At 34.7% G+C, this 15,894-nt stretch overlaps 2 protein-coding genes across 2 annotated transcripts; both read right to left on the bottom strand.

Annotated features, from left to right (window-relative positions):
* Nucleotides 1-1,330: 1,330 nt before the first annotated feature.
* On the bottom strand, nt 1,331-5,674 carry LOC139848060 (probable inactive ATP-dependent zinc metalloprotease FTSHI 3, chloroplastic). Its single transcript, XM_071837792.1, has 4 exons — nt 4,546-5,674; nt 3,563-3,886; nt 2,473-2,773; nt 1,331-1,574 (listed from the first exon to the last, which is right to left on the bottom strand). The coding sequence occupies exons 1-4, from the start codon at nt 5,557-5,559 to the stop codon at nt 1,375-1,377; spliced, it is 1,839 nt and encodes a 612-aa protein (XP_071693893.1). The 5' UTR covers nt 5,560-5,674; the 3' UTR covers nt 1,331-1,374.
* A 5,141-nt stretch (nt 5,675-10,815) lies between these two features.
* Nucleotides 10,816-15,157, bottom strand: LOC139848075 (probable inactive ATP-dependent zinc metalloprotease FTSHI 3, chloroplastic). The gene is given in 5 exon segments (XM_071837801.1): nt 10,816-11,059; nt 11,957-12,257; nt 13,047-13,370; nt 14,030-14,538; nt 14,541-15,157. Coding segments are annotated over 5 exon segments (1,836 nt in total). The 5' UTR covers nt 15,043-15,157; the 3' UTR covers nt 10,816-10,859.
* Nucleotides 15,158-15,894: the final 737 nt, after the last annotated feature.

Here is a 15,894-nt window from a genome sequence, read left to right as displayed (position 1 = left end):
ATCGACATGCCAAGAACGAGGAAAAATTTTCCATATCTCTACATTTGTTCGTAATCGACGTTTGACCCAAGCATATCTCCTCTCTGTTTTATCTAGCTTTGCCACCACTGTCGTTATTCTTAACGTCGGAATCCGCCACCGCCGCTGTTCAGATCCGATGATGATGAAGATGATGATGATGATGGACGATTTTGTGTTGCCCGGTCAGATCTGTTCAAATCGACACCGTCGCTTCGTCAAACATCTTCATAACCTGAAACATCAAATCGTTTTTGAATTTTAACAATGAAGATCCGTTTAACTTTTGTTGACCCGAGATGAAGTACCAGATCTGAGACGATTTTGATAATTTGATAATCAACGAAGGCTAGTATTATGATAAGAAGGTCAGATCCGTGTTCATTTTGTGGTTTACTCTTTAAATCAAAAAACTCCCAATTATTTGATGATGAAGGTTCTTGTAATTTTAGATTTAGATTTTGAAGTTATATGAGAAAGGGGATGAGGGAAATTGGTTGCAGGTTCCAAGATACTAGTAAAATAGAAAGGAAAATATGTAAAGAGGAGGAGGGGACTAAATGACAAAAATACCTTCACATGTTTTGCACATGAGTTAATTTTAACGGAAAAGGTTAACAGTGTTAATGAACTGGGTTATCCTTGCTCAAAATATCAAATATATGACTATCCACGCTCAAATCACCAACTTTGTCTATCCACGTTGGGTGATACAAACCACAGGGACTATCCGCGCAATTTTCTCTTTCAACAAACAAATAATCGGTGTTCCTTATAAATCAATGGCTTTTCAACAAACAAATACGGAGTACTTAAATAATTATCATAACAAAGTGGTGCACAAAATTCAAGAAAGGTACATTAAACCCGGATTTGCCAGCTCCGCTTTCAGAGAAGCAATGACACGTGTGACAAACCCGAACTTCACACGTCCGGTTTATGATGAAGTGGACAAACCCAGATTCCAAGTCCGGGTATACTAGTATTACAAATTTTTTTTTTACCATACTAGTTTTACAAAATATCCTTATAAACACACTACCCAGTCAAAATTTTCTTTAAAAGAGATAACGCCCTTTGATTCACCACTGCAAATTTCAAACCGAGCGTGTCTTTGCAATGCACTCAAGATAGTTATAAGTTTTTACCAAAATTGTACATATATAACCGAACATATACCATTAAGAAGCAGTTCATGAATCCTGAAACTGATAGTAGATACAACTGTAAATGTTTTAGGGAAGCTTTCTTTAGTTCAACAAAAAATACAGTTTGCCCATTTAAAAGTTAACAAGATATCCTATTCCAAAAATGACGAAAATACCCTCAAAAGCAGCCAAACGAGAAACACACTTATCAACTCAGAGTTTGGTAACCCCCCAGAGAAGGAGACCCATCACTCCTTGAATCGTAACGTGATTTAAACGTTGGCATCCATGGAAACATCTTTCCAATTTCTTTGGTTAGATTTGAAGGGCTCATTTGTCTATCATTTATTCCAAATTTCGCCCTTTCTATCGCTTCCATTATATCTTCCCTTGCCACCGAGTCACCACCTAACAGACCGACCACGAACAATAAAACAATTAATTACGATTACATCATATCAACAAGCAACTGTTCACGCGGTTGTAAAAGTTGGCCGACACATCAGTTTGGGGACTAGCCCTTTCAGACTCCTAAAAATGCTAAAAATTCGGTTTTTTTTTTTGGAACATTGAGATATTATTATACAAACTATACATTCTAGCAAGCCGCTAGAATGATACAAAGCATTTACAACGGCATTATATGCCAATCATTCCACAAAATATTAAAATGTCCTCTATGTTTAAGCCACAAAAACGAAAAAGAGCGAACAAGATCAAATAAAGAGTCGGGTTGAGTAGGCCGAGTCGGGTCTAAGCCGGTCAAAGTCAAAGTTAAGTAAAAAAATTATATTTTTTAGAATTGAATTTGTGCCATATATCTGTATATTAAATATTGATATTTTTTGTTTGATATATTTATGTGTAATATAATATACATGTTTAACTTATGTATTACCAAGGTTGGAGAACTAGGCCTGAAATTATTTGCCTAGGTTTTGACCGAGTTTCCCTTTTTTTGACGGAGTTGCCGAGTTACTGAGTTGGCCGAGAAACGTAGTCATTGACCGAGTAACTCGGTCATTGGCCAAGTAACTGACCAAGTTGGGCACCAAGAACTCAGTAGGTGATCTAAACCGAAAACTCCCCAAGAACTCGGCCGAGTTGGCCAAGTTTTACAACACTGTATTACTAAAAGTCAAAGTTGGTCAACGCCTGACTCGACCCAACTCCCGACTTTTTCAACCTTTTCATAAGAAAAGGTGTCTACAAAACGGTCTTGCAACCCTACAACACAAGGGAAAAAGTTGCAAAAGACAAAGCAGGTTAAAGTGCAAATTGAAATGATAATTTTAGAAATTAAAACCTCGTCGAGCGGCAAGCAAAGCAGCTTCATTAACAATGTTGGCCAAATCAGCACCAACAAAGCCTTGAGTAAGAGAAGCAACTAAGTTGCAGATAACTGCAGTGTTTTCTTCAAGTGGGACCCCTCTGAGATGCACTGCTAATATCTTTCTTCTTCCATTTTCATCCGGTTCTCCGACATAAACCTTTCTTGAAAACCGACCAGGGCGGCAAAGAGCGGGGTCCAGTGCTTCAGGCCTATTAGTTGCTGCTATAACTATCACATTTACATCTGATTCGAACCCATCCATTTCTGTCAGTAACTTGGTGGCCAAAACAACACATAATTATAGGTGATCAGAGATATGATTTGCATAAATGTGGTAATAATGTTATTAAGGAATCAGATAATCAATTGTTATAAAACATGATGCGATTATCTTGTGAAATGAGAGTAATACTCACACAAAAGGAAAGTTTAACGAATAATAGTAATAGATATCTAGTCAAATGGGAGTAATACTCTCACCAAATTAGGTTATGAATATAGGTTAATAAAAGTATTAACAGTTTCGCTGCACCAGTGTGAAACTAATTATTTGACATTTTGACTGCAAATAACAATCTAATCTATTGTAATGCATAATTTCAACATACAAACAAATAAATTTATCTTCGCAAGTGCAGGATTGAGCATTGTTGTTGTTGTTGTTGTTGTTGTAAACAAATAAATTTGTAATTTCAAACTTATGTCACAATAATCGAATAATTAGTTCCAAAATGTAATTTTAAACACCTTCAATATAAGAAAAAGCAGTACCTACCCAAATAGATACTACTATACCTAACAGGGTAATCACACTAAAATATTAAATTAATGTAAATACTATTATAATTAGCACTATATACAAGAAATTAGTGGATGCCTGGTTTGATACTAAGTCTAGGAATTTAATGAAGCATCTTGAAATAGATATTGGAAGCATGCCAAAATTAACTTTCATCTGTAAACATATCTTTCAGTTCCTAATTATCATCTGATATACATTTTCTTCACCCAAACATAACATATATGCTTAAATCACTTATGAAATGTAGGATATGAAGTTTACCTGATTTAGTGTTTGGTCTCTTTCATCATTAAAGCTTCTACCACGTTTACCACCAACGGCATCAAGTTCATCGATAAATATTATCGATGGTGAATTTTTTCTTGCAACACTAAAAAGATCTCTAATTCGAGCTGCACCTCTTCCGACAAACATCTCAACGAATTCACTTGCAGAAACGGTAAAGAACGGTACACCGGCTTCTCCAGCCACTGCACGGGCTAATAATGTTTTACCAGTCCCCGGGGGACCCACCAGCAGTACCCCTTTGGGTAACTTTGCACCTAACTTATTATAGTTGATTGAACCTTTGAGGCACAATACGATCTATAAACAGATAAAAGAAAATATAAGCATCCACTCAACTGTATATTAGGCCGAAGCGGTGGCGATTCTAAGATCTAAACTCAAAGGGGTCCTATACAATTTGATTGATACTTTGTAAAAAAAAAAAAAAAAATCCCAAATAATGACTGTTCCTTTTATCTATATCAGGAAAACCAACATTGCAAATTTGTGTTAAATGTATTTAGTCAAAAACAAAAATAGTTGAAGTAAAAGTTCTTCTATACAAGATTTATCATCACTTGCAAATTTCTGTTATTTTACGCCGAAAGGCAACCACATCCCATCTCTACTTCAACATAAATGTGACTAATTTCATGTTCCCTCATGTTTTTTTTCTCTGTATGATGATAAATCATACTGAACTGATAATATTATTTCTAATTCCAAATTAGACAGATCATTTTTGACAAACATCATTTGCAACAAAATCTACACTGTTATTTGTTAATAATCTAGTACTCATAGATCGTATAAAAGTGTCAATTACACGTTCATTCTACACAAAAGATGGAAATATGACTACGAATACAATAATGTTTTTCTAGATTCAGATTGCACTACTAAACAAGTATGGTATCTTCTAATTTATTAGCATGGAGTATTAACACAAAATAAAGAATATTTTTGAATGTGATTACCTCCATAAGCTCAACTTTTGCAGTATCAACGCCTTCAACATCTTCAAAATTAACAACTTGATTACTAGGTCTTCGTTTCTTAGCAGGGCTATTAGCAGCATTTAATTGCCGATAAAGTATCCACATTAATGGAGTTAACGGAATCCAAAGTGATAATATAGTAATCAATGTACTTCTCATTGACATTAACACCGATTGTGGGGACGAACTATACGTAATCCCTTTTTCTCTCATTAACCCAAGTAAATAACTTTCATCATGATCAATTTTTCTTGTAGCAAACTGCCATTCAGGCATTGATTTTTTTGTCTTTGTAATTTTCTTTAAAGCATTTGAATTTGAAACCTGAGTACTCTTATTTTCATCATGATCAATTGTTCCTACATTATCTTCTATTCTTTGAGTGTTTTCTACACCAAAAGATTCGGTATTGTAGTATATACGCCGAGATCCTTCTTCGAACAAAACTTTCATTACAGACCCACTTTGAATATTTGTTATCAAGTCCGAATACGGAACCATTTTAGGAGTTGGCATTGATGTCAGCTTTAAGAATAAATAACACAACCCCAATACAACAGATACACAAGCAGATAAAGTCACTCTTTTCATGTTTTTGCGCAAATAAGTTCCAATGTCGTTTAACATTGAACGAACTGATAACCTTTTCAATCTCGAAGACAGTAATCGCAACCTCGGCTGCAATCTAAGCTTAAATCCGTTTCGCAGTGAATTATTATTATCCCTGCTACCAACATAATTTCCTTTTTTTCCATTTTCATTAATCGCAGACCTAATACATAACAATCTACTTGTAGACTTCAAACCTACTAAACGAAACTCGGGTGAAGAGTGCCATAGATTAGGCAATGAACAAGATAAAATTTGGCATTTCATCAAACAGTTGGTGTGCGTGACATGATGCCTTGACATTTCAGAACCTTTTAAAGATCCATTATTAGATATAACAGGAAAAGCAGCCATTTTTACAGACATGGTGTTCAATTTGCCCATGAATTAGTATATATCAACATAGAACCGGTACTGATTTTGCAGTCAAGATTGCAACTTTACAAGCATATTACCTGATTTCAAAGCTGGGAAAGATTGAATCGAAGCAATTAGTTGTTAAGCCCTAGTAGATTCCTTGTTTGATGCAGTTTGAGATTATGTTTTCAGATGATGATGATATCTTCGTTGATGTTCAACAAGCTTATCTACCAGTTTTTTTAGGAAATGTATATATTTAAAAATATCCAAAATAGGTTTTAATTTTTTTTCTTCTTTTAATTAAGTGGAAAAGAAATAAACTGGTCAAAGTTTCAAATCAACCCTTGAACTATTAGATGATGTCATTTTAACTACTTGTCAGCTTTCTATAATACATTTGGCAGATCATACCGACTCAAAAAAAATTCATTAAAAAAATAGAAATGAATAATTATAAATTTATAATTACTTCCTAAGTTAATAAGCATGTAATCTACGCCAAGTGACAATATTTATAAGTTCCTCTTAAACTTAGCATTTCTGGGGACGACTTTCGAAGTTAGTCGATGAGCGACTGGTGTTAAAGAGAGGAAATTGAAGGTGACTCAGATAGATAGTTTTTTATTGCTAATATAAAAGAAAATTATGATACGTTTGATAAAACAAAATGATTAAGCTATGAATGATTTATAGGTTTTGATTGAAGGCAATAACTTGTTTGTCATTGTAGTTTTGATGATGCATCTTGTTGATTACAAGTTTTGTGTTTCTGTAGTTGATGTTAAAAATTATTATACACTCTGCGTAACTTCTCAAATGATGTATTGAATCCTAATAAATTATTACCAATTAGCATGCTCAATTAAGGAATCCCTTCGATACTTCATCTCAAGTTTCTTAGTTTTTTCTGTTACAAAGTAAAATTATACAAATTAAATTCTATTATTAGGCGTCGGAGCGATTGATACAACTTAAGCAGGAGTATGAAAGAACGAAGGAGGAGCTGGTTGAAATTTAGCATTTGTTGTTTTGTATATGTTGAGGTTTCGGTTATTAGAGGTATAAACGTATTAGTTAGGGACCAAGTTAAAAGTATGTATACCAACAACCCAACTGCAAGGGAAGGTTGGAAAGTAAGTGATGGGCTGATATATTACAAGTGTAGATTATATATTCCAGCCCACACAGAGCTAAGACACAAACTTCTAGAGGAATTTCACTCTTCTCCTATTGGGGGTCATACTGGGATACATAGAAGTTATATGCGGATCATTGCAAATTTTTACTGGCAGGGTATTAAAAAAGATATGGCTGAGTTTATCAGCAAGTGTAGTGTATGCCAACAAGTTAAAAATTTGAATGTGGCACCATATGGGTTGTTACAACCTTTAGATATACCACATCATGTTTGGGAAGATGTGAGCATGGATTTCATAACTGGTTTACCAAATTCTTATGGTCATACAGTGATTTGTGTAGTGGTGGATAGATTAACTAAAGGGGTCCACTTTGGAGGGTTAACTTCTAACTATACTGCGGTTACTGTGGCAACTTTGTTTTTTGAAATGGTTTGTAAACACCATGGCATGCCTAAATCGGTGGTGTCAGATAGAGACAAAGTTTTTGTAAGTAAATTTTGGGTGGAATTGTGTAAAGCTTCTCACACTAAATTGAAGATGTCATCTTCTTATCACCCTCAAAGTGATGGCCAAACTGAGGTGATTAATAGATGTTTGGAGCAGTATTTGAGAAGTTATGTAGCAGATACTCCTAAACAGTGGTACAAGTTTTTGTCTTTAGCTAAGTTTCATTACAATACTGCTACGCATTCTGCTACTGGGGTAAGTCCTTTTGAGGCCATGTATGGCAGACCTCCACCTGTGATCTCAGACTATTTACAAGACAACGTTATTGTGGAGGCATTACATTCAATATTACAAGATCGGCATGAGCACATTAAAATTTTGAGAAATAGTTTGCTTCGAGCTAAAGATCATATGAAGTTGGTAGCTGATAGGCATAGAACGGAGCAACAATTTGCAGTGGGTGATTTGGTTTGGGTCAAGTTACACCCATACAGGCAACTATCCATGGTTAAAAGGATAAGCCAAAAGCTGAGTAGAAGGTACTTTGGGCCTTATAAAATCATACAAAAGATTGGACTAGTGGCTTATAAATTGGAGCTTCCAGAGTATTCAAAAATACATCCTGTCTTTCATGTCTCTTTACTCAAGCAATTTAAAGGAGATGCAGTTATTGAGTGTGTACCATTGCCTGAATCTGATAACATGAGTGGTCCAATGTTATGGCCTCAACATGTGTTGGACAAGAGACAAATTTTAAGAGAGGGTAAACTGGTTGATCAAGTGTTGGTTAAATGGGAACTGCTACCTGCTGAAGAGTCTACGTGGATGGATATGGCTGATTTCACGATACTGGAGAACAGATACAACCATGAGGACATGGTGATTTTGAAAGAAAGGGGTAATGATACAGTCAGCAGCTCAAATAACAAAAGTCAACCTATGGTCAACACTGAAGCAAGACCTCAACGAATTAAGATGCCATCGAGTCGATTGAAAGGTTATCAAGTGTCCAGGAAGTGAGACGAGTTGTTTAGAGTTGGTTAGTGGTTGTTACCAGCTAGGACACGTGTCAATTGTAGAGGTATTGATTAGTTTAGTTCGTTATTCGTTAACGGGTCAGATATGTGTATACTGTAGTATAAAGTCAATTGAGTCATTGTAATACTCATCCATAATCAATAAAATTGTTCAATTTCAAGGAGATCTTTGACCGTCTCGAATTAGGTCATAACATTTATATGGGTGAAAGCACATATGGTTGGTTATATTAAAATAGAAATTGGACCATAGTTGCTAGACTTTATTGTAATAACCGTTTTATCTTTCTCAATTCATATCACAAAACCACCCTCTCGAGATCTTCATCTCGATTCGGGTTCTCACGGTATCCGGACCGGAGTGTTAATATCGTTGATCCTCAAAACCCCTCTTTCGTTGATTCAAGAGTATCTCTACCCTAGTCTCGGATCTATGCTTGATCAACATGGCTTTTCAACAAGAGAAAATTGCGCAGATAGTCTCTGTGATTTGTAGCACCCAGCGTGGATAGACAAAGTTGGTGATTTGAGTGCGGATAGTCATATATGTGATATGTTGAGCAAGGATAGCCCAGTTCACTAACACTGTTAACCTTTCCCGTTAAAACTAACTCATGTGCAAAACATGTGAGGGTATTTTTGTCATTTTACGTACCTTCTACCCCATTTCATATTCTTCATCATTCTTCCTATCTTTCATTTTTTTTTTAAAGAAATCAACCATGAATAGCCGAGTTCAAACTCAAGTTGACCTTCTATAGTTGATAAATCAAGTTGATAAAAAAAGAAACCAATTTATATTTCATGTTCCTTTACGTTGACCTTTCTATATTTCACTTCCGATGGTCGAGTTCAAAATCCACAAACATTAAACGGCCAATTCAAAACCCCAAATACTCAGTACATTTGAAACTCACAAATATTTATTTATTTCAAAACCCACAATTGTTGGTAATTCAGAACATAGAAATTGTCTGCATTTTTAGGCACACAATATTAGCATAATGCAGAAGCAGCAAAAAACAATAATGTAATAAAAACTTGATAATACCTTAATTAAAAGCTTCGTAGCATAAGCTCTCAGGACCCTTTGAAAGACCTATTTAGATAAAAAGCCTAATTATCAGATAATCCCTATGAAATTCTATATGCCAAAAAAACTTATCTATGAGCTTATAAAATTTGATTTAGCAATTAATAAAAATGAAATCACATAAGAAATGCTAGAAAAATGGTCAAATTTACATTGATTAAGAAGCATAATATTATATCTTAGAACAAAAAACGTCAAACCGGTCAATTTGCAGAACTGGATACACATATGGTAATCGACATGCCAAGAACGAGGAAAAATTTTCCATATCTCTACATTTGTTCGTAATCGACGTTTGACCCAAGCATATCTCCTCTCTGTTTTATCTAGCTTTGCCACCACTGTCGTTATTCTTAACGTCGGAATCCGCCACCGCCGCTGTTCAGATCCGATGATGATGAAGATGATGATGATGATGGACGATTTTGTGTTGCCCGGTCAGATCTGTTCAAATCGACACCGTCGCTTCGTCAAACATCTTCATAACCTGAAACATCAAATCGTTTTTGAATTTTAACAATGAAGATCCGTTTAACTTTTGTTGACCCGAGATGAAGTACCAGATCTGAGACGATTTTGATAATTTGATAATCAACGAAGGCTAGTATTATGATAAGAAGGTCAGATCCGTGTTCATTTTGTGGTTTACTCTTTAAATCAAAAAACTCCCAATTATTTGATGATGAAGGTTCTTGTAATTTTAGATTTAGATTTTGAAGTTATATGAGAAAGGGGATGAGGGAAATTGGTTGCAGGTTCCAAGATACTAGTAAAATAGAAAGGAAAATATGTAAAGAGGAGGAGGGGACTAAATGACAAAAATACCTTCACATGTTTTGCACATGAGTTAATTTTAACGGAAAAGGTTAACAGTGTTAATGAACTGGGTTATCCTTGCTCAAAATATCAAATATATGACTATCCACGCTCAAATCACCAACTTTGTCTATCCACGTTGGGTGATACAAACCACAGGGACTATCCGCGCAATTTTCTCTTTCAACAAACAAATAATCGGTGTTCCTTATAAATCAATGGCTTTTCAACAAACAAATACGGAGTACTTAAATAATTATCATAACAAAGTGGTGCACAAAATTCAAGAAAGGTACATTAAACCCGGATTTGCCAGCTCCGCTTTCAGAGAAGCAATGACACGTGTGACAAACCCGAACTTCACACGTCCGGTTTATGATGAAGTGGACAAACCCAGATTCCAAGTCCGGGTATACTAGTATTACAAATTTTTTTTTTACCATACTAGTTTTACAAAATATCCTTATAAACACACTACCCAGTCAAAATTTTCTTTAAAAGAGATAACGCCCTTTGATTCACCACTGCAAATTTCAAACCGAGCGTGTCTTTGCAATGCACTCAAGATAGTTATAAGTTTTTACCAAAATTGTACATATATAACCGAACATATACCATTAAGAAGCAGTTCATGAATCCTGAAACTGATAGTAGATACAACTGTAAATGTTTTAGGGAAGCTTTCTTTAGTTCAACAAAAAATACAGTTTGCCCATTTAAAAGTTAACAAGATATCCTATTCCAAAAATGACGAAAATACCCTCAAAAGCAGCCAAACGAGAAACACACTTATCAACTCAGAGTTTGGTAACCCCCCAGAGAAGGAGACCCATCACTCCTTGAATCGTAACGTGATTTAAACGTTGGCATCCATGGAAACATCTTTCCAATTTCTTTGGTTAGATTTGAAGGGCTCATTTGTCTATCATTTATTCCAAATTTCGCCCTTTCTATCGCTTCCATTATATCTTCCCTTGCCACCGAGTCACCACCTAACAGACCGACCACGAACAATAAAACAATTAATTACGATTACATCATATCAACAAGCAACTGTTCACGCGGTTGTAAAAGTTGGCCGACACATCAGTTTGGGGACTAGCCCTTTCAGACTCCTAAAAATGCTAAAAATTCGGTTTTTTTTTTGGAACATTGAGATATTATTATACAAACTATACATTCTAGCAAGCCGCTAGAATGATACAAAGCATTTACAACGGCATTATATGCCAATCATTCCACAAAATATTAAAATGTCCTCTATGTTTAAGCCACAAAAACGAAAAAGAGCGAACAAGATCAAATAAAGAGTCGGGTTGAGTAGGCCGAGTCGGGTCTAAGCCGGTCAAAGTCAAAGTTAAGTAAAAAAATTATATTTTTTAGAATTGAATTTGTGCCATATATCTGTATATTAAATATTGATATTTTTTGTTTGATATATTTATGTGTAATATAATATACATGTTTAACTTATGTATTACCAAGGTTGGAGAACTAGGCCTGAAATTATTTGCCTAGGTTTTGACCGAGTTTCCCTTTTTTTGACGGAGTTGCCGAGTTACTGAGTTGGCCGAGAAACGTAGTCATTGACCGAGTAACTCGGTCATTGGCCAAGTAACTGACCAAGTTGGGCACCAAGAACTCAGTAGGTGATCTAAACCGAAAACTCCCCAAGAACTCGGCCGAGTTGGCCAAGTTTTACAACACTGTATTACTAAAAGTCAAAGTTGGTCAACGCCTGACTCGACCCAACTCCCGACTTTTTCAACCTTTTCATAAGAAAAGGTGTCTACAAAACGGTCTTGCAACCCTACAACACAAGGGAAAAAGTTGCAAAAGACAAAGCAGGTTAAAGTGCAAATTGAAATGATAATTTTAGAAATTAAAACCTCGTCGAGCGGCAAGCAAAGCAGCTTCATTAACAATGTTGGCCAAATCAGCACCAACAAAGCCTTGAGTAAGAGAAGCAACTAAGTTGCAGATAACTGCAGTGTTTTCTTCAAGTGGGACCCCTCTGAGATGCACTGCTAATATCTTTCTTCTTCCATTTTCATCCGGTTCTCCGACATAAACCTTTCTTGAAAACCGACCAGGGCGGCAAAGAGCGGGGTCCAGTGCTTCAGGCCTATTAGTTGCTGCTATAACTATCACATTTACATCTGATTCGAACCCATCCATTTCTGTCAGTAACTTGGTGGCCAAAACAACACATAATTATAGGTGATCAGAGATATGATTTGCATAAATGTGGTAATAATGTTATTAAGGAATCAGATAATCAATTGTTATAAAACATGATGCGATTATCTTGTGAAATGAGAGTAATACTCACACAAAAGGAAAGTTTAACGAATAATAGTAATAGATATCTAGTCAAATGGGAGTAATACTCTCACCAAATTAGGTTATGAATATAGGTTAATAAAAGTATTAACAGTTTCGCTGCACCAGTGTGAAACTAATTATTTGACATTTTGACTGCAAATAACAATCTAATCTATTGTAATGCATAATTTCAACATACAAACAAATAAATTTATCTTCGCAAGTGCAGGATTGAGCATTGTTGTTGTTGTTGTTGTTGTTGTAAACAAATAAATTTGTAATTTCAAACTTATGTCACAATAATCGAATAATTAGTTCCAAAATGTAATTTTAAACACCTTCAATATAAGAAAAAGCAGTACCTACCCAAATAGATACTACTATACCTAACAGGGTAATCACACTAAAATATTAAATTAATGTAAATACTATTATAATTAGCACTATATACAAGAAATTAGTGGATGCCTGGTTTGATACTAAGTCTAGGAATTTAATGAAGCATCTTGAAATAGATATTGGAAGCATGCCAAAATTAACTTTCATCTGTAAACATATCTTTCAGTTCCTAATTATCATCTGATATACATTTTCTTCACCCAAACATAACATATATGCTTAAATCACTTATGAAATGTAGGATATGAAGTTTACCTGATTTAGTGTTTGGTCTCTTTCATCATTAAAGCTTCTACCACGTTTACCACCAACGGCATCAAGTTCATCGATAAATATTATCGATGGTGAATTTTTTCTTGCAACACTAAAAAGATCTCTAATTCGAGCTGCACCTCTTCCGACAAACATCTCAACGAATTCACTTGCAGAAACGGTAAAGAACGGTACACCGGCTTCTCCAGCCACTGCACGGGCTAATAATGTTTTACCAGTCCCCGGGGGACCCACCAGCAGTACCCCTTTGGGTAACTTTGCACCTAACTTATTATAGTTGATTGAACCTTTGAGGCACAATACGATCTATAAACAGATAAAAGAAAATATAAGCATCCACTCAACTGTATATTAGGCCGAAGCGGTGGCGATTCTAAGATCTAAACTCAAAGGGGTCCTATACAATTTGATTGATACTTTGTAAAAAAAAAAAAAAAAATCCCAAATAATGACTGTTCCTTTTATCTATATCAGGAAAACCAACATTGCAAATTTGTGTTAAATGTATTTAGTCAAAAACAAAAATAGTTGAAGTAAAAGTTCTTCTATACAAGATTTATCATCACTTGCAAATTTCTGTTATTTTACGCCGAAAGGCAACCACATCCCATCTCTACTTCAACATAAATGTGACTAATTTCATGTTCCCTCATGTTTTTTTTCTCTGTATGATGATAAATCATACTGAACTGATAATATTATTTCTAATTCCAAATTAGACAGATCATTTTTGACAAACATCATTTGCAACAAAATCTACACTGTTATTTGTTAATAATCTAGTACTCATAGATCGTATAAAAGTGTCAATTACACGTTCATTCTACACAAAAGATGGAAATATGACTACGAATACAATAATGTTTTTCTAGATTCAGATTGCACTACTAAACAAGTATGGTATCTTCTAATTTATTAGCATGGAGTATTAACACAAAATAAAGAATATTTTTGAATGTGATTACCTCCATAAGCTCAACTTTTGCAGTATCAACGCCTTCAACATCTTCAAAATTAACAACTTGATTACTAGGTCTTCGTTTCTTAGCAGGGCTATTAGCAGCATTTAATTGCCGATAAAGTATCCACATTAATGGAGTTAACGGAATCCAAAGTGATAATATAGTAATCAATGTACTTCTCATTGACATTAACACCGATTGTGGGGACGAACTATACGTAATCCCTTTTTCTCTCATTAACCCAAGTAAATAACTTTCATCATGATCAATTTTTCTTGTAGCAAACTGCCATTCAGGCATTGATTTTTTTGTCTTTGTAATTTTCTTTAAAGCATTTGAATTTGAAACCTGAGTACTCTTATTTTCATCATGATCAATTGTTCCTACATTATCTTCTATTCTTTGAGTGTTTTCTACACCAAAAGATTCGGTATTGTAGTATATACGCCGAGATCCTTCTTCGAACAAAACTTTCATTACAGACCCACTTTGAATATTTGTTATCAAGTCGAATACGGAACCATTTTAGGAGTTGGCATTGATGTCAGCTTTAAGAATAAATAACACAACCCCAATACAACAGATACACAAGCAGATAAAGTCACTCTTTTCATGTTTTTGCGCAAATAAGTTCCAATGTCGTTTAACATTGAACGAACTGATAACCTTTTCAATCTCGAAGACAGTAATCGCAACCTCGGCTGCAATCTAAGCTTAAATCCGTTTCGCAGTGAATTATTATTATCCCTGCTACCAACATAATTTCCTTTTTTTCCATTTTCATTAATCGCAGACCTAATACATAACAATCTACTTGTAGACTTCAAACCTACTAAACGAAACTCGGGTGAAGAGTGCCATAGATTAGGCAATGAACAAGATAAAATTTGGCATTTCATCAAACAGTTGGTGTGCGTGACATGATGCCTTGACATTTCAGAACCTTTTAAAGATCCATTATTAGATATAACAGGAAAAGCAGCCATTTTTACAGACATGGTGTTCAATTTGCCCATGAATTAGTATATATCAACATAGAACCGGTACTGATTTTGCAGTCAAGATTGCAACTTTACAAGCATATTACCTGATTTCAAAGCTGGGAAAGATTGAATCGAAGCAATTAGTTGTTAAGCCCTAGTAGATTCCTTGTTTGATGCAGTTTGAGATTATGTTTTCAGATGATGATGATATCTTCGTTGATGTTCAACAAGCTTATCTACCAGTTTTTTTAGGAAATGTATATATTTAAAAATATCCAAAATAGGTTTTAATTTTTTTTCTTCTTTTAATTAAGTGGAAAAGAAATAAACTGGTCAAAGTTTCAAATCAACCCTTGAACTATTAGATGATGTCATTTTAACTACTTGTCAGCTTTCTATAATACATTTGGCAGATCATACCGACTCAAAAAAAATTCATTAAAAAAATAGAAATGAATAATTATAAATTTATAATTACTTCCTAAGTTAATAAGCATGTAATCTACGCCAAGTGACAATATTTATAAGTTCCTCTTAAACTTAGCATTTCTGGGGACGACTTTCGAAGTTAGTCGATGAGCGACTGGTGTTAAAGAGAGGAAATTGAAGGTGACTCAGATAGATAGTTTTTTATTGCTAATATAAAAGAAAATTATGATACGTTTGATAAAACAAAATGATTAAGCTATGAATGATTTATAGGTTTTGATTGAAGGCAATAACTTGTTTGTCATTGTAGTTTTGATGATGCATCTTGTTGATTACAAGTTTTGTGTTTCTGTAGTTGATGTTAAAAATTATTATACACTCTGCGTAACTTCTCAAATGATGTATTGAATCCTAATAAATTATTACCAATTAGCATGCTCAATTAAGGAATCCCTT

The sequence above is a fragment of the Rutidosis leptorrhynchoides genome, chromosome 5 (genome assembly GCF_046630445.1).
Source record: "Rutidosis leptorrhynchoides isolate AG116_Rl617_1_P2 chromosome 5, CSIRO_AGI_Rlap_v1, whole genome shotgun sequence".
NCBI lineage: Eukaryota > Viridiplantae > Streptophyta > Magnoliopsida > Asterales > Asteraceae > Rutidosis > Rutidosis leptorrhynchoides.
Note: the sequence above shows the minus strand (reverse complement) of the source record. Positions and strands in the feature narration are given on the sequence as shown.